The 17,317-nt window shown below is 44.4% G+C and overlaps 2 protein-coding genes across 3 annotated transcripts; one reads left to right on the top strand and one right to left on the bottom strand.

Moving 5' to 3' along the window:
* Positions 1-49: 49 nt before the first annotated feature.
* On the bottom strand, positions 50-2,188 carry gins1 (GINS complex subunit 1 (Psf1 homolog)). Its single transcript, XM_084709057.1, has 7 exons — positions 1,983-2,188; positions 1,793-1,857; positions 1,527-1,625; positions 1,269-1,359; positions 1,065-1,181; positions 864-938; positions 50-724 (listed from the first exon to the last, which is right to left on the bottom strand). Exons 1-7 carry the CDS (start codon positions 2,055-2,057, stop codon positions 656-658), a joined length of 591 nt encoding a protein of 196 aa, XP_084565183.1. The 5' UTR covers positions 2,058-2,188; the 3' UTR covers positions 50-655.
* Positions 2,189-2,823: 635 nt separating this feature from the next.
* abhd12 (abhydrolase domain containing 12, lysophospholipase) lies at positions 2,824-17,240 on the top strand. Of its 2 annotated transcripts, XM_084709459.1 has the most exons (15): positions 2,824-2,971; positions 3,537-3,714; positions 9,174-9,245; positions 9,915-10,036; positions 10,971-11,076; positions 11,262-11,381; positions 11,585-11,615; positions 11,755-11,800; positions 11,903-12,032; positions 12,238-12,275; positions 12,821-12,900; positions 12,992-13,074; positions 13,616-13,694; positions 14,290-14,417; positions 14,845-17,240. In XM_084709459.1, exons 2-15 carry the CDS (start codon positions 3,539-3,541, stop codon positions 14,876-14,878), a joined length of 1,245 nt encoding a protein of 414 aa, XP_084565585.1. In that variant the 5' UTR covers positions 2,824-2,971; positions 3,537-3,538; the 3' UTR covers positions 14,879-17,240. The 2 variants fall into 2 exon arrangements, with proteins under 2 accessions (XP_084565585.1, XP_084565587.1); XM_084709461.1 differs by lacking the exon at positions 9,174-9,245.
* The last annotated feature ends 77 nt before the right edge of the window (positions 17,241-17,317 follow it).

The raw sequence follows: 17,317 nt of genomic DNA on the forward strand, positions 1-17,317 counted from the left end.
CCAGAATTGATACTTCAATCAGTGAATGACCAGATTGTGTAAAAATAACATTCCAGGTTTATCACAAACTTCTAGGTACTATACTTATGCCAGGTCTGAGACTGTATGAGGTGAGTGGTACTATATGTGAAAGGCTGAGACATGATTGAGTAGCTCCCACTTCAAGGGAAATACCTTTTTATTGAGGTGTTTGTTACAATCTTTTAAATATAAAACTCAACCAAAAGCACAGTATTTATGAGATGTAAAGTTTTGATAAACACCTTTTTGTAAATCTGCACATTTTTCAATCGTATTGCACTGCTGTACAGTCAACAGTTTGATTCCTAAATTATTTGAGAACACAATTACAAGATGGTGCTCCAACTGTAGTTATTGTAAAGACAATGTAACCCGGAATTGTCCTGCACTACACAATCATTGTAAAAACAAGCTGACCAAGTAATAAATGTCCCCCAACAATACATGAAGTCTGTCTTGTTTCAAAGCACATTTTCTAAATATTGTGCATGTTTAGTGGACTCAAAACAAGTGGACACACAGTTACACTAACTAAGGGTTGGTCATTCATGAGACCACATGCTCCCAAGACTCCCTGGCAAATCGGCTGCTCACACTGTGGACACGCGGTTACAGTAACCAAGGGGTTGGTCATTCATGACACCACATGCTCCAAGACTCCTTGGCGAATCAGCTGCTCACACTTCCAACGTGGCAAAAAGTGCTGAGGGACGAGAAGTGAGACAAAATCACACCCTATAACCTTCCAAAGGTTGCACTATTCACAGGTAAACACCTTATATCAAGAAATCCAAATCATGTGACAGCGATCACATGACGTCACATGAGCGGTCTCAACGTACCTGACTGTTTTTCTTCAGAAGTATTATGGTCCCGTCGTCAATTTCAAACTCGCCATGATCTTTCAAACAGCGCACCTTTGAAAGAGAAGTTGACATTCACTTGGCAAACTATTACATATGATGTTCAGAGGGCAAGACCCCAACACTTCCCATGTAGTTTACAATCTGGGTTGTGAAGGTAGGGCTAATTGGTTATCTTACCTCTATGTACAGACTCTTAGGCGGCTTCACATCCTGTGTTATGTCCAGTCCTTCCTCTCCTCCAAGAGACCTCATAAAGGTGGCCAAGGACTTCTTGTATTGGTTGAACCACTCCAACTACACGTTGGACCGAAAGCAATGTAATACCAGGAGTATAAATAAAGTGCTGAAAGCAATGCCAGTCCTTAGGTTAAACATTCTTACCTCTTCTGCACACAAGTGGAAGCGAATATTTGTGGGCAGCACACTTCCATACTCCCACCTCAAGGCCCTGATCCGAAGCAGTCTGTCATAGCTATAATCAGAGAGTAATTACTGACAATATATTAACAATCAATACATTTGATGGATGGTAGGAAAACTATAGGGAAACACATACGTCGTATGCTTTACAGTACTATATAATAGTGGACTACTTTGGATAAATGTTTATACTAATACAATGTCAACTGTAATACTCACAGGTAAGCACCAATGCAGCGTTGATTTCTAAGCAGACAACAATGTCGAAACTTGATCGTTGGAATCAGCTCACTCCGGCCCTCAGACTTGGCTTCATTGCTTTGAGATGACATATTATTCATCAGTATAAAAATACAAATACGTGGAAACTGTCTCATACTTATTACTTGAGAAGTTAGATTCAACCCCTAATATGAAAATAGTGTCATTATGTTGAAAGGACAAGAGTAAGCATACGTTCCATGTATTATGTCAAAGTCACTTACACGTCACTTTGATTCTGTTCATACAAAGCTTTCATCTCCTCCAGTACTTGCCTAATACCATCTTCCTGACAGTGGCAATAATGGAATTAGTTAGATGACAGTGGTCACAATGCTGGAAAACAACGATGATCTGGTCTGGTCTGTCGACACCCAAGGCTGAATGTAGTCAGCTAGCTAGCTTGCAACTTACGTTAAACGCTGGCAATTGACCATCACCCATCCTTTGCAGTTCTCTAATGAGCTCAATCGCTTTTTCACAGAACATTTTCTCACCAAATGATGTCAGATGTCACATAAAAGGGTTGAATGTTTACTTTACACCTTGTAACTCTTAAAGCTAGTCTTACGCTATCAGTTTATTCTTTTCGCGCCAAATTTACGTCACGTGACGGTTTGTTTTCATTTTAGAGTGAACCCAACGTCTGATTTCCGGTTGATTTCTTTAAAAATAATTCAAAATAAAGGTCAAGAAACGATTTTTAAAATAATGTTATAATTTTAATAATGAATAATTATTATTTTAATGTAAAAAGTAAACTTTCTTTCCCAGAAATTCTTAATTGTATGTTGGATTCAGGAAGGGGAAATACATATATAGTCAGTATAATGTTAGGATCCAACATAATCCTAAAAACGATTACATGGTGTCAGAAGACGATTATTGTTAAGACGTCAATAAAGTGTCAGAGTTTATCAATATCCCATCATAATCTAAACTAGATTTTCCTGAAGCTATTTTAGCCTTTCTCACTGATTTAACTCTTTTGAATATTAATCAACGCTATATGTTTGACACCAAGTTATTTATCACATTGACAAATAAGCCTATTTTTCATTTTTTTCATTTGTCATCTTGAAATTATGTGCATTTTAGACATGCTCCGTCCTTTTTTATTTTTATTTTTTACAATTATGTCAACAAGTAACAACTTCTGTAACAATAACCACGTAACCAAATTCACAAGTTATTGCAGCCTATGCTTTTACTCTGAAGGCAAATTCGCCAATTCTCGAAATACAGTACTTGTTGTGATAACATGACCGGAAACTATGGCCATTATAGAGTGTCAAACTACATTGCACGTCGGCTACATAAACTATTAATGTTGGACTGATTTTACAGTTTAATACAGTTTTGAGATAATCTATATCGTGATATCTGCAAAAATAATGTGAAAGGTAAATGTTAGTATTACTTTGTGCTTTGTAACGTCCTTTTGTAAACCATAGGTTGTTGTGAAACAGACATCGTAACGCTAGCTCTATATGCTTTGCAAAATGGTAGTGCTAGCTAGATACTGTAGTTTAGTGTCTAAAGTTAGGTTAGTTTTAATATATAGGTTGAAATTTCTAAAATGTTGTGAGCATATATTAGTCACCAACAACTATTTAAAGATATTCTTATTTGTTTTTAAACACGTTTTTCCTATTGCCTAATTGATCATTTTGACCTTACAAACATGGCGAGCTAGTTAGTCTGATCTGATTGGCTGAAGGAGTACCGAGGCAAAAGGTTGATTTTGATCAGCTGGTCTCTGACTGCAGATACTTCTGCAAACAATGTAGCGAAAGTGCTGAATGTCAGCGTTGCTGGGGGTGAAAACAACTGTGCCGTGGCTACATCTTGACAGTGTTTCACCAACCGGGTGTCAGCCTATCTTCGTGACCGATCTCTTTACCATTAGTTTTTACGGTCATTCTACATTTTCCGCATTTGTGCTTCTTTTTCACAATTATATTACAGTGATGCGAAAGCGAAATAATTCGCTCACCGTGGAACATGACAGCTCTACCACGAACACATTGCTGGACACTAGTCCGAATTTAAAGTACTCTGAGAAGAAGGGAGAAGGTGTTTCGGGGCCAGGCGGTGTCCCGTTCGAGTCAGAGTTGGACAAAACAATGGGCAGACCATTTAGAAGGTAAGACACATTGACCTTGCCCCATTCAAGTCACTGAGTTCAGTATAGCCTACTGTAAACCAGAATAATCGATAAAAAATGTTGGCTCGTGTAACAGTGCATAATTTTAAGACCCTGGGATTTTTTGGTAAACCAACACTACCATAATATTGCATTTTAAATCATGTTAAGGTACTTCACGATATCAAGGAAACCATATTAACGTATGCATAGTGTATTTTCACTCTAGGGTCTCTTATCACCTACTGTCACTTTTTTTTTTTTTTTTGTGAGGAACAAGTCTGCTTGGGTACACATGTAGAAAAACATTCTTACAAATATGTAGATTGGCTTAATAACTAGGGCCAGTACAAAGTGGTTTTGTTTTCATAGAGCCCTTTTGGTTGATGTGTCTTCCTTTAGAGTAGGCTGACTTTATCTACCCAAGTGCTAGTCAATACAATAACTACATCATTTTGGCGTGTCACATCGTTAGACCATAATATAGGCTTGCTGGCCTCGGGTATGCAGCTTAATTATCTCCTGATTTATCTGACCTTGTCTATGATGTTCTTCTTACCAAATCAAGGTCATTCTCCCCTCCAGTGTCATCTCTGGTCGAATAATCTCCTGACAATTTGTGTCACCACTTCTGACCGTAGGAAGAGTCTGCTACCACTAAGCCGTATCAGCTAAATGTTATGCAAATCTCAACTAATTTACAACACACTTGACACTCGCAAAATATATATATATATATATATATGTACTATCAGGAACATTTATAAAGAGACAACACGGTTGCTCTGTTTGTTAGCTACACGTTTTAAACTCTTTAAATTCTTCTTTCAGATTCAGTTTGCGCAAAAGAGGTGAATAAAATACTGAGTCAGACACATTCTAGTCTCCTGAGAATCACTCCTGTCACCATTAAGGTTAGGTGTCCAATAATACAATTGTATCAGTTTTGTCTTGAGTGCAGGTAAACTGTTTCAAGCCTGACTACATTCTCTTCAGACAAGGTTTTTTTAAATGTTTTATTGATATGCATTTTTCACAGAAATGCTGAAATTGTACCATGTCATCTTAAATACCAACACATTGGTCTTACTATTAAATGGGAAATTGAAAATGTGTTGATACTAGATGAAACCTTCTGACAGATCTAGGGCTCAGTGAGCTCTGTGACCTGATTTGGTGTAAAAAGTAGCAGCTGTATAATGGAAATTTACGAGTTTGGTTAACTAGTCTTTGTACTTAATTCATTATTTCCCTATCACTGTCCCTGGCAGAACACTGTGTCTGTAACTGTGCAAATGCATCTTTTTTGGTTAAAATCAATGATTTCATTGGTTCTCTATTTCATGTGTCTGAGCTGATTATTGTCGTTTTATGTTTGGGAGAAAGTCCGGTGTAACAGTTCTCTTGTTGCTACTCATGTGACTACCGATGTCAGTCTGCATCAACACTAGGCAGGCCCTCCTTAGTCACTAACCTGATATGAGAACTGAAATCCAGACTCGACCTCAGGCCGGGTGTGATGAAGAGATCTGAGTTGGCTAACCGTAGTTGGATTTGGCTTATCCATCGAAGGACTTGGCTCACAAATTCTCCTAGTTTACTTGCCCCCGATGAAACAGATATGCAACAACCTTCAGGGAGAGCTCTTTATATGACCCAATTTGCTGGGTGGGTGGATTGAGGACTGTTTAATGGAAAGGTGTGTGGTACAGGAACATTATAATGAGAACGGCAGACCGTTAACTTGGTCTGGCATCACGCACAATAGTGACTCTGCCGAGAGGCAGGGAAACCCGTTGTTAAAAACTGGAGAGAGGGAGAGAGATGGACATAGTAATTGATACAGTCCTTTATCGCCTACCAGGCCTTTGAACGTACCGCTAAGTAATGCACGTTGACTTTAATTTCCCTCTAGGTCTGTACTACTGCCTCCCCTGGTAGACTGTCTCCTTACATAGCTGCCTGTCTGCCTTAAATATATTAGATGTCATTCATTCACTTAGTTCAAAGTCCCTGTCATGTTCTGTTCCTGAAGCTGCCATGGATCAGCTTCAGGAAACCCCCCCTGTCTTTTCTTCTCAGCTTCTTTTTATGGTTTCCAATTTGTAGATTGGTTTAACGTCTCTTTTCTCTTCCCTGTCACGTTACGTTTACATGTCATCTCTGCTGGTGGCATACTTCCTGTTTGGTTTCTTAGATCTTCACAGCGATGCCTTCTCACTTTCGAAGCATTAAAATGGCCTACAGGAAGTCCCAAAGATTCCCGGGATGACCAAGATTTAGGATTGTCCTTTCTCTGTCACTTGCAATCTGCAGAACAAGCTCAAGTATTGGACTGGTTTTGCTGACGGCATGTAGCATTAGTCTTCACATAATCGACAAGTACAACAACAAAAAACGTACCAACACAATGCGACCTTTGTTGTGCACATGACTTCAACCATATGATGCTGTGTGTGTCTTGTTGGTGCTTCTATTGCCCATAAGCATTCACACTGTTTTCCACCAATGTCAGATTCATAAATGTGAAAGGTTTTAATGACAATACTGGTTAATGAAGCCTAATTTCACAATTCTTCCTAAAACCCAGCCATTCCACTGGCTCACTGCTTATGGTCCTTCAGTTCCTTCAGATTATGCCTAAGTACCAAATACTCCTATAAAGCAGTGCTTTGTTGTGCAATTGAATATGTGACAGAATATTGTTAATGGCAGATCCATTAGCCTTTTTGTTTGAAACAATGAAATCATAATTCAGTCAGTCAGGTAGGCTACCCAGGTCCAGCCCGCCCCCCCCCCCCCCCCCCCAATATAAAAAAAAACAACCTGTTAGACTTTTGTGATTTGCCTCATGAGGTGATGCATCCGGGCCTGGACTTGGTTGTTTTTCCAGCAACACTGTCGACGAGCAGACTATCTTACAGTAGAGCTTGTGTGTGTGGCGTGTGAGCAAGCGTATGAGACTGTGTGGGTGTCGCAGCGCTCGATGCAGAGGCACATTTTTAGAATCCACTCAGGGAACATGAGCTCTTGTGGGCTGTCTGAAGTAGTGGGTATCATCATCACCACTTAGCATTGAGGTTGGGACAGAAGTTCAGCTTGCATGGTATCAATAGCCAAAAAAGAATCTCAGGTTTCGTTGTTTTTTTTCTTCTTCTTCACATCAAAGCTCTAGACCCCGAGAGAACCTCTCTTGCAGCTGTAGTCGATTCACAGTAGTACTCCTGAAATCCAACACCCTAAGTATCTCCTCAACCCTTCCATGTCAGGCTGCATTAAGCTAGCCTGACATTTCCTGCTCCGGCCTGGCTGGCAGACCTGGTTCTCTCAAGGTCCTGGCCGCTTGCACTGTCACCTTGGGCCTCAGCAGGGAAGGGATGAACTTGGCTTAAACCGCCCAGAGACTCTGCACAGGCTGATACTCCAGAAGACGAGTCGGCTTAGAGAAACGTTATTTCAAATCAATTAGGCACGTTATTTGCCTTTTGCGTCTGTCCTTTTATTTATGTTAGATTAATCATTTTGTAATGAGCTTTTAAATGTTCAATACCCTGGCGTACCCTATACCAGGTTAACACGGACGACGCGGGCTATTCAATGTCCCTAGTGAAGGAGGAAGCCGGTCGGCCGGGCAGATGAACAAAGGGATGTGATGCAATGTAGCTTCCCCCTCTGCTCCTGTCCGCGGGGCAGTAATCAGGGCCATATGGCGTCAGATTTGCATGCACCCAACCTGACCCCTCCCCCCCCCCCCCCCCCCCCCAGCTTCTTCTAAACGCATTAACAAGCGACGCAGGTGTCACATCCTGCTTCTCTGTAGGGCAGCGTTGTTCCTCCTGCGACCGCCTCTCCAGTCTGCTCAGGTGGTTCCCACTCAAGACTCGGTCACCTGCCAGTGACCACACACACCATTTGGCCGTGGCCAAGGCACAATTTGCACGACTCGCTTTGAAAACGGTCCTAATCCAGTCCGACCCCCCCCCCCCCCCCCCCCGAGGGTAGTCTGAAGTAGTTTGGACGGCAGACAGAAGGGCTTCACGCGCCGGTGATCCAGCCACCGCCGCACCACCACCATCTGTCCGGCTGGCAAGGCCAGTGCCAGGCCACTTCTGAACTAAGCCAGAGTGCTTTCCACCTTGTCCCAACTGGTCAGCCTTGCGCTCCAGTCAGCTCAACATGCAGCTGCCAGCTTGCCACGATGAGCTCCAGACCTGCTCATTTGTTTCATTATCTGTAAAGGACGTTGGGTTTGGTGGCGCCTTATCACCCCCCCCCCCCCCCCCCCCCCCCAACCAACACGCACACATACACTTTGCATATTCTAACAGATACTAGCATACGAGTGCATGATACTGACTGACGGTTGCCATGGTCTTCATGTAGGTGTGGTAGGTCTATGTTATCCATTCACCTAGGCGTACTAGCTATACGTTTCCATATCAGGTGTCAGATAGTGTTCACTGTACGTGACTGAGTGTTTATGGAACTTGACCCGGCCTTGTCTGTCGGCCTCCCTCTCTCTGTCCCTTTTGGCTCCTCGATAACACAGTACCTCACCGGCTCTCTCTAGTCTGCATTATTCATAGACCCACAGTTAGCTCCTGTGCTGCACACTCTGAAACTCGGCTTTGCATCCCTGCACTAACTTTACAACGTTTACATTTATGCTGTGTGTGTGTGTGTGTGTGTGAGAGAGAGAGAATTGATGGAATGCAATCTTTAGCTTAGGACTCGTCAGCCTGAGAAGCACCATTTAAATCCAGATCTTATCATTTATTTCATGGCCTATTTCACAAGCTCGGTGTTATTTGATCATTTGATGGCGAATAAACCTGTTTATCACTAAAACATTAAGCCTACCTCTGCCATTTTTTAAGATGTATTCCCCTCCCAGTGACTTCCTACTCTGCAGCCTACTGTATCTCTCCCGTCCGTGTTATGCAGTCCACCACACTGCCAGTACATTAGAGGTTACGCCACACCTCCAGCAGGGAGTAAGCCCTCCCTCCCCAGGGTGACTGTACCTCCTGGGGGGGGAGGGGGGAGGGGGGGGGGCTGTGACGAGGCACCCCAGGCCCCCTTCCCTGACTGACGCCTCAGCCGGACCATCGTGACACATCAGCCCCGCCAGCCACTGCTGGGTGCTAGAGGTCAGCGCTGAGAGCAGCGTAACATGCCACCGAGTAGGCCAACCAGGGAGAGAGGAGGAGGGGGGGAGGGGAGAGAGAGAGATGGAGAGAAAGAAAGAGTAAAAAAAAAACTCAACATGCACCCCCCCTGACCTTTTTGACATCCAAACGGGAAGACGCATTCACATGAGCGCACATCCCGGCACGCACGCACGGTCATGCCTGACGAACACAAACACAGTGAGCACGTGTCGCGCTCTTTCTGCATGGAGCCCTTTCCCGGGAGGAAGTGGAGGGACCTGTGTGTGGTTTTGTTCCCCTCCGCTGCAGGGGGACCCCTGACTGGCTGAGTCCTTGCTGCTTGGGCCTAGCGTGTGTCAGGGACTGCTCCCTGCGTGTGGGGTAAGAGACGTGATCCACTGAAGTGCAACACATGGATGTGTCATGTTGTGATGAGGGTCGACATGTGTTCATACGCATTGATGTGCTCGCAGTAAAGCAGAACGTATTCTCCTGAAAAAATTAAATAAAAATAAAATAATAATAATAAAAAATTCTCCCTCGATTGGCCACATTCAATGACCATGTTCACTGTCGATATGGGTTCTTGTAATTATAAACTGGCAGATGTGGACATGTGAATGTACAGCGCCTGTGCTTGTTGAAACAGAGGTCACAGTCGGAACCACTGCTCCCAGGCCAAAACGTGCATTTAACATCGGACAGTGATTCCGTTCCGAGGGATACAGGTTGTTGGTTCTTGTTCATGTTTTGGTTGTTTTGACAAGTTTGTTTCTACAGGCCTATGCCTTCATTATTCTCTTGAATAGAGCCACCTTCCTAGTAATTCTCAAAACCTGTTTTTCTGCTTTCAGCAACTTACTATTACGCCTATAGTTAACAAAACAAAGCACAGTCCGAACCATCATGTTACATTCCACAAATGGCAAATATCCTTCCCTGCTATAAGGTGTTAACCTGGAATGTAACTGAAACATCAAACAGTCAGTGTAGCATGTGCCATCCTTTTGAGAATATCGGCCAGACTTGTGTGTTTCCGGTGTGTTCCAGATATGGGCTGGCAGCAAGGCTGAAGAGGATCTTCCTGTGGGTGCTCGGGATCTACATCACCATCCCCTTCATCGTCAAGCTCTGTCCCTCCATTCAGGCAAAACTCGTCTTTTTAAATTTCGGTGAGTGAGTCCACAAGTGTAATTGCGCGGTGAATTTAAGAAGGGGGGGGGGAGAGCTCTCGCGCGTTCGACCATCAAGATGTTTTGGAAATCCTTTTTGCAAATGTAGCGTGGCTCGCACGGTCCACGGGCGGGCTCGGGGTCAACCCCTCCCGAGTGCACGCACAAGCAGATGCGAGAGGCCGTCCGTGTGGGTGCGTGCGCGCACATGATTCAACGAGGCCTGGAACTCCAGACGGAGGCAGGACTGAAAGGAGGACATTCCATCTGTAGGGTTTCATCACGCGCTCACACACCACACACACACACACACACGTGTGACCCCCCCCATCCCCCCACCTGATAGGCAGCGTGGGTGTGTAACTGAAGTGCGTTTCATGCATTTTGATTGGCCGTAACGGGGCAGCATTACACCTTCAACATTGATGAGTCAGCTTTCAGCAGTCCCGAGTAATGGTCTTCAGTCACCTGCCACTAATATGGAGCTGTAGGTCGGATGGAATTGTTAAGAGGTTTCTGCTAGGTATTTCCATGATAGATGTGGCACACCCGGAACGTAATTATGAGCCTGGAACCTGTATTTGTAAAGTCTGTTTATTTACTGTTTGGATGTACTGGTACATGGTTTTGAGCTCCACATTGTAGTGTCGCTAAAAAGTCATAGGCAATGACACGCTGTAAGCCTCAACTCTTAATTCCTGCTGACAACTGAACGCTTTTAGGATTTCTCGTATGGGAAGGTCACGGTGGAGCAAGTGATGAAGCGAGCTGTCTAGGGAGGAAGTGGAAGTGTCTCGTGAGGGCCGACTAAGCATAAAGAGAGACTGTTCCTCGACCAATTGTACTTTCTGTGCACTTTCGCAATTCTCCTCACACAAACCCATCTATCACGTGACTCTCTACCCCCCCCCCCCCGCCCCCCTTCCTCCTATAGTGCGGATGCCCTATTTTATTGACCTGAAAAGGCCTCAGGACCACGGTCTTAACCACACCTTCAACTTCTACCTGCAGCCAGAGGAGGGCATCAACATAGGTGTATGGTGAGATGTGCAAACGCATACCCAGCCTTGCCCGTTAAACAAACGTATGCAAAGAATATGTCAATACAATGGCTTCAGTGTATGTAAATGAAGACCTTTGCATATGGAGTTTTGCCTGTCGATGCATCCAGCTCTGGTCAGACCCCCTTCTCCCCTCCCGCTCCCCCCCCCCCCACCCTCCACAGGCACACAGTCCCAGACCAGATGTGGGAAGAGGCGCAGGGGAAGGACAGGGAGTGGTACGACAACACCCTCCAGTCCCCCAACCCAGTCATGTTGTATCTGCATGGCAACGCGGGCACACGGTAAGTCCTTCCTCCACACCGTCCCCAAAGCTAACGCGGCCCGTAGACAACCTCGACGTCTGCTTTTCGTCGGAACGTTCCCCTTTGGTCCCCGACTGGAGGCTTTGCACAAGCAGTCCATTGAGAGGGAGAGAGCGATTGGCAGGTGTGCTTGCAATCCCTCACCTTTAACCTCATGAACTTGTTCTTCTTGTCTGTTGCAGAGGAGGAGACCATAGAGTACAACTCTACAAAGTAAGGTTAAACATGGCAAAGTCTATTTATAAATGCACGTGACAGGCTTTTTGTTCCCTGTCGTATTCAGTATAATAATCGTATAATATCAGTATGATGCCAAGACATCATTTAGTCATGTGCTTGTTTCCGTCCCCAGGTTCTTAGTTCATTAGGCTACCATGTAGTCACTTTTGATTATAGAGGTAAGGGCTATATCTTTTTTCCCCTATGTCTCTTTCTATCATCCCAGGAGGACATGTATTATGACTTGGCACAATGTTAACAACAGTTTTTCTGACTTCCAGGTTGGGGTGACTCTGAGGGCAGCCCGTCTGAGCAACGTATGACATCTGACGCGTTGGTCCTCTACCAGTGGTTGAAGGAAAGGGTCGGCCGCAAACCCCTCTACATCTGGGGCCACTCTCTGGGAACCGGGTAGGAACACACACACACACACACACAGGCTTGGCCAAGCTTTCACCACCGGCAGTCTACACATAGTAACCTCGCTTCTTTGTAACATTGCCCTTGATTAGGGGCTGTCAAAATGGCATGTACAATGATACGGAGCAGTAGGCTGAGAGATTCGAAAGCCATCAAGCTCCTCGTTTCTGGACTAATGGCTCCTTTCCATTTCCAGAGTGGCCACGAACCTGGTCAGGCGTCTGTGTGATGGAGGTAAGTGTCCAAATAGACGGAGCCCTGAAGGTGCTGAGGCTCTGACCTGAGCACTGTGTACAGGAGCAGCGACGATGGGTGCCCAAGATGACTTGGGCCTTTTGCTAGAGGACTTCATAAACACACAGACACCTAGGACCTCCCCATGTATCAAGTGTCCAGGCTGAATATTTCACACCTCTCTGGCTGGGATTTCAGCATAGTTGAAATGTATGGAATATCCTCTCGAAGCGCCCTGTATTGTTTTCAATATTCCTTGCGAATTTAAGTCCTAGACATAAGAGTAAATGTATTTCATTTATAATTTCGACATGTCATAGATTACATTACATTTAGTCATTTAGCAGATGCTCTTATCCAGAGCGACTTACAGTAAGTACAGAGACATTCTCCCCGAGGCAAGTAGGGTGAAGTGCCTTGCCCAAGGACACAACGTCATTTTGCACGGCCGGGAATCTAACCAACAACCTTCTAATTAACAGCCCGACTCCCTAACCGCTCAGCCATCTGACCCCCTTTTCTCTCTCTGTTTCCCATGTTTTCAGGAACGCCCCCGGATTCCTTAATCTTGGAATCTCCCTTCACCAACATCAGAGAGGAAGCCAAGAGTCACCCCTTCTCAATGGTGAGGCGTCCTTCCACTCCCGTCTGGTCACCATAACGACATGCTGTCCTGTCGTATTCCACAACGTCTGTGTTTCCTCGTGTCCTGCTAGGTGTACAGGTACCTCCCGGGGTTTGACTGGTTCTTCTTGGATGCCATCTCCGCTAACGACATCCACTTTTCCAGTGATGAGAAGTAAGTATGCCGATCTCAGCTCTCAAACATTCTGCTATTTTGTACTTTCCCGTTCCGTACTTAAGCAGCGAGTTCTTCAGGCTAAGTAGCAGGGCAGAGTACAGTCTCTGAACACAACGCACAGAGTTTGTTTACATATCAGCGGTCTGTTGGGTCAATATGGTAACTCGACATCTTATGAAATAGCTTTTCCCCCTCATATTAAAAGGGTGTGTGCGCGCGCATGCTCGCTCTCGTGGGGCTGATTCTCAGCATGAGAGCACTAAGATCAGTGTGTGCCCTACTTGTCCTCTGGTATGTGCTGACTAGGCTTGCAACCCAGGAAGGGCCCTAGGCCTATTGTCCAATAGGGGGCTTAGGGCTGACCCCAGCAGACAATCATTAATCTCTGTCAAACACACCCATACTGGGGCCACCAAAAGTCAGTGTTGCAAAATTTCAAGTCAGTTGTTGTCCTGCAAGTTTCTTTGAAATGTCCACGGAATGTTCCCTAACTTATGCCTGTGCCCTATCTCTATCTCTCTATCTCTCTCACTGGCAGTGTCAACCACATTTCCTGTCCCTTGCTCATCCTTCATGCCGAGGATGACACCGTTGTGCCCTTTCATCTGGGGAAGAAGGTAGCTGGCCATTTTTCTTCTGGTCACATTGCTGATTCATTGGTCATAATCTGCCTCGTCATTTTGAACCTACTCCTTCACCCTGATTAAAGTCTCTGGTCCTCAAATGAAGGGCCCGATACTTTGGTCGACCAAAGTCAACAGGAGCATGTTTTATAGTTGAATTAGTGTAGGTAATTAATATCCGGTTTAATTGCAGCGATAAGGTGGCTGCAGTCTTGGCACCAAGCACTGCTCGTTGCCGATTTAGAATTACTCTCAATTTAATTACTCGAGATTGATTCTCTTTTATGATGTCTTAAAAATCCCAGCATATTTGATTAAAATTTTAATTTGGAAAAAGGAGTGCTGAATATGCCAGCGCTCCTTTCTCAAAGTGTAGTTATGAGAGTCTCAAATGCTGTTCACTTAAATAATGACTTGAATTTCATTTGCGTCATGGCGGTGTGTGGGGGAAACAAAACCTTTGAGCTGCAATTCCCTCAAAGACGTCACCGCTGCAGTCGGCCCAACATCCAATACCACTGTCCTGTACTGTGCTAAATATGTTGTTCACATTTCTCACAATTCCTTTTTCTCACTTTCTCTCCCTCAGCTCTACAACATTGCTGCCCAGTCCAAGAGTCTGAGCGGCCACAAGGTCCAGTTCATCCCCTTCCCCGCTTCCCTGGCTTACAAACACAAGTTCATCTACAGGAGCCCAGAGCTACCGCACATACTCAGGTACACGCACTGTAAACCTGCCCAACCTCTGCACACCATGATGTCATAGATTGTTTCTGAGGAGTCCCGGCTTGCAGACGCGCGCAGACCAACTGATGTTAATATCCAGCCTCTCAACCGGTAGGTGTCTAGTGGCTGCCATCGGGAATCCTATGATCCAAGAGCTGCTGATTTACACAGCCTTAGTTCAGACTTTAGTTCCTCTAGAAGCAACAGACTGCCTCACAGTTGACAATGTGTGTCACAACCGGGGTCCAAATTTGGCAGTGACTCACCAGTGGAGAAAATGAGTTGAGCAGCGGGTGTGGTAATGGCAAACGGTGATAATCAAAGAGTCTCACCTGGACTCTTGGCAGCCTCGGCCGACATGAAGACTCTTGCTAACTGTTTGTTTTCTTCCCCCTCTTTTTGTTGTCTTGTTTTACAGTGACTTTCTGGGCTCGTCTCATCCACACACATAGCAAACAACGACTCCACCCGTACAGCTATTTCCTCCTACGCACACGCTCAAGCATCACATACTGACACACGCACACAATATACCTTTAGAGGCTAGTGCATCATCACATCACCGGAACTTGTACATGCATGCGTGGACTGAGGACACGCCATGCGTGGTGTCTAGCATTCCTGTTGACATTGAGAATGACCCGCAAGCAAAACCAGAGCACTGGCGAGGAGAGGAGCGACCGGCGGACGTGGCCTGTTGTCATGGCTGCGCAGGTCAAGAGGACAGCTTGAGCACAAAGTCTAAATATGCACTCATCGAATGAGCCTTGACATCAACATCACTGGCGTTGAAATACCGTGGATGAAGTTTTCATTGCACAATGACTGGAAATTCTGTACATTCACCCGAAGGGTCAGCGAAAGAGATGTTAATGCCCATCAAATGGATCTTTAAAACAATATATTTTTTGTTGTTTTAATATTATGGATTAAATATGTTTATCGGATGACAGGATATTTGGACAATTGTGAAGCTTAAGGCTCGTTTAAATGTCTATTGGAACTAGCTTGATTTAAATATCACCATTTTAAAATAATATGCATTTAACTTTAATATTTTGGGGTTTGGGGCCACTAAGTATCATTATTTGTCTTCTCAGAGAAGCGTTGTCACTTTGCTTAAGAAGCTATATTGGTGAAAGGACTGCAGGGTCAGTAAATGCCTTTGTCAAGGTAATTTCCCCTAAAAAAAGTTGTAAGTCCTCTCCCCCCGCCCCCCCCTCCCCCCCAGTCGTTCCTCTTTCGCAGAATGATTGGCAATGTAGTCAGAGTGGTTCTTCTTCAGACCAGCGTCGTGGAGAAGAGGAGTGCTTATTTCACTGTTATGGTCTGGGTCCTTAATGGTTTATGTCCTCTGTGGCAGCTGTGCAGTGGAGCTGTAATTAATTTAGTTTGGCTCTAAGTGTGTGTGTGTCTGTGTGCGCGTGCGTGTCTGCGTGTGTGTGAGAGGCTGAGCACCACCTGCAGTGTGGCAGTATGGCTGCCCTCTGCAGTGAGACTTCAGTGTGTTGGCTGCTGCTGAGGGGAAATGCCCCCCTCCTGCCCCTAGATCCAGTATGCAGTACCAGACCAGTTTGGGGCCAGGAAATAATCAGGCACAGAACTTCTGACTCTGCACACTGTTAGTCTGTTTTCAATTCAATCTCAAGTCCTTCATTCATAGTCATTGTTTGGCAATGCAGTCTAATCAGGTCAAAGGAAATGTTTGTCTGTTTTTGTCATTGTGGATTGGCTGTTGTTAAAAGCAAGTTTAAACAGTGTTGCTTTTAGGTTTTGGGGATGTGCAATGTTCATGATCAGCACCAGATCAAAGCCAGGTCAAATATTCCCTAATATTCAGTCTTCCTTTTAGCTTGGTGTTTCCTTACTTACTAATCGAAGAGAAGGAACAGATAAATTGATCACATTATTGACAGTGGGTCAACTCTCCCAGAATGTATGACTTGTATATTATTGGGGTGAATAGGCAGTGAGTGCAGTGCTCACCAAAGGAAGATTTATCAATATATGCATGTACAGTACAATGGACAGTAGACTTAGACTGTTGTAGGCATTTGTTAGGCATTCGTTTGAGTTGGGGGATGTACGTTTTCCGAATCGGATGAAAACTATTCAAGCCACGGAACTTCTAAATAATAAAACACACTCACCTTTTTGTATGGGTTTATGTCCTGCTCCTGAAAGGAATTTATTATGGGCGTATCATGTGCAATTTGTACAGAGTTTAGGGGACCAGATGCATATTTCATAGTCCCTACTAGACATGGATTGAGGCGTACACATGTGCAGGTTACTGTTTCTAAAGCCCGGCTCCATCCTCGGGGCGGCTGTGGATGTCGTCTTTATAAACCAAGTCACACTGTCAGGTCACCTCCTCAAAGCCCCTTCATTCGCTGATTTTATTTGTAATCTCTGGTCTCACGGGACCTTGACATTGTACTTCCATCTGACATTCACCCGAGTTCACTCTAATGTAAGATTGATGTCTTGTGAAACTGTTTTGCCGTGTGTAGAAGTGCAAGTAGGATGTGACTCTCTGTCATGTACACCAACTTCCTACTTCAACATACCAGAGCTAGATAACTGGGGACAACTTTAACAAAATGTTTAATTTAATGTATTTTAAAATCTAAGTTGTTTTTTTTTCTTAATCTTCATGAACTAACTGTCCATTTATTTGGATTATGTCTTGTTTTCCTTTCGGATATTTTAACGTTTTACACTTAAGTAACTTTTTTTTTCCAGCTGTTGAGCTGGACTGGACAGGTCTTATGTTTTGAAATATAAGAATAAACAATGGAATGATTTGAATTAGCCAAGTTGGTTTCTGAAAAACGTGTGCTTTAACTGGCTATGATATGCACAAAATGTTCTTTTGTTTACTTAGTATT

Source organism: Hypomesus nipponensis, chromosome 11, assembly GCF_054491055.1.
Source record: "Hypomesus nipponensis isolate SF chromosome 11, ASM5449105v1, whole genome shotgun sequence".
Taxonomy (NCBI): Eukaryota; Metazoa; Chordata; class Actinopteri; order Osmeriformes; family Osmeridae; genus Hypomesus; species Hypomesus nipponensis.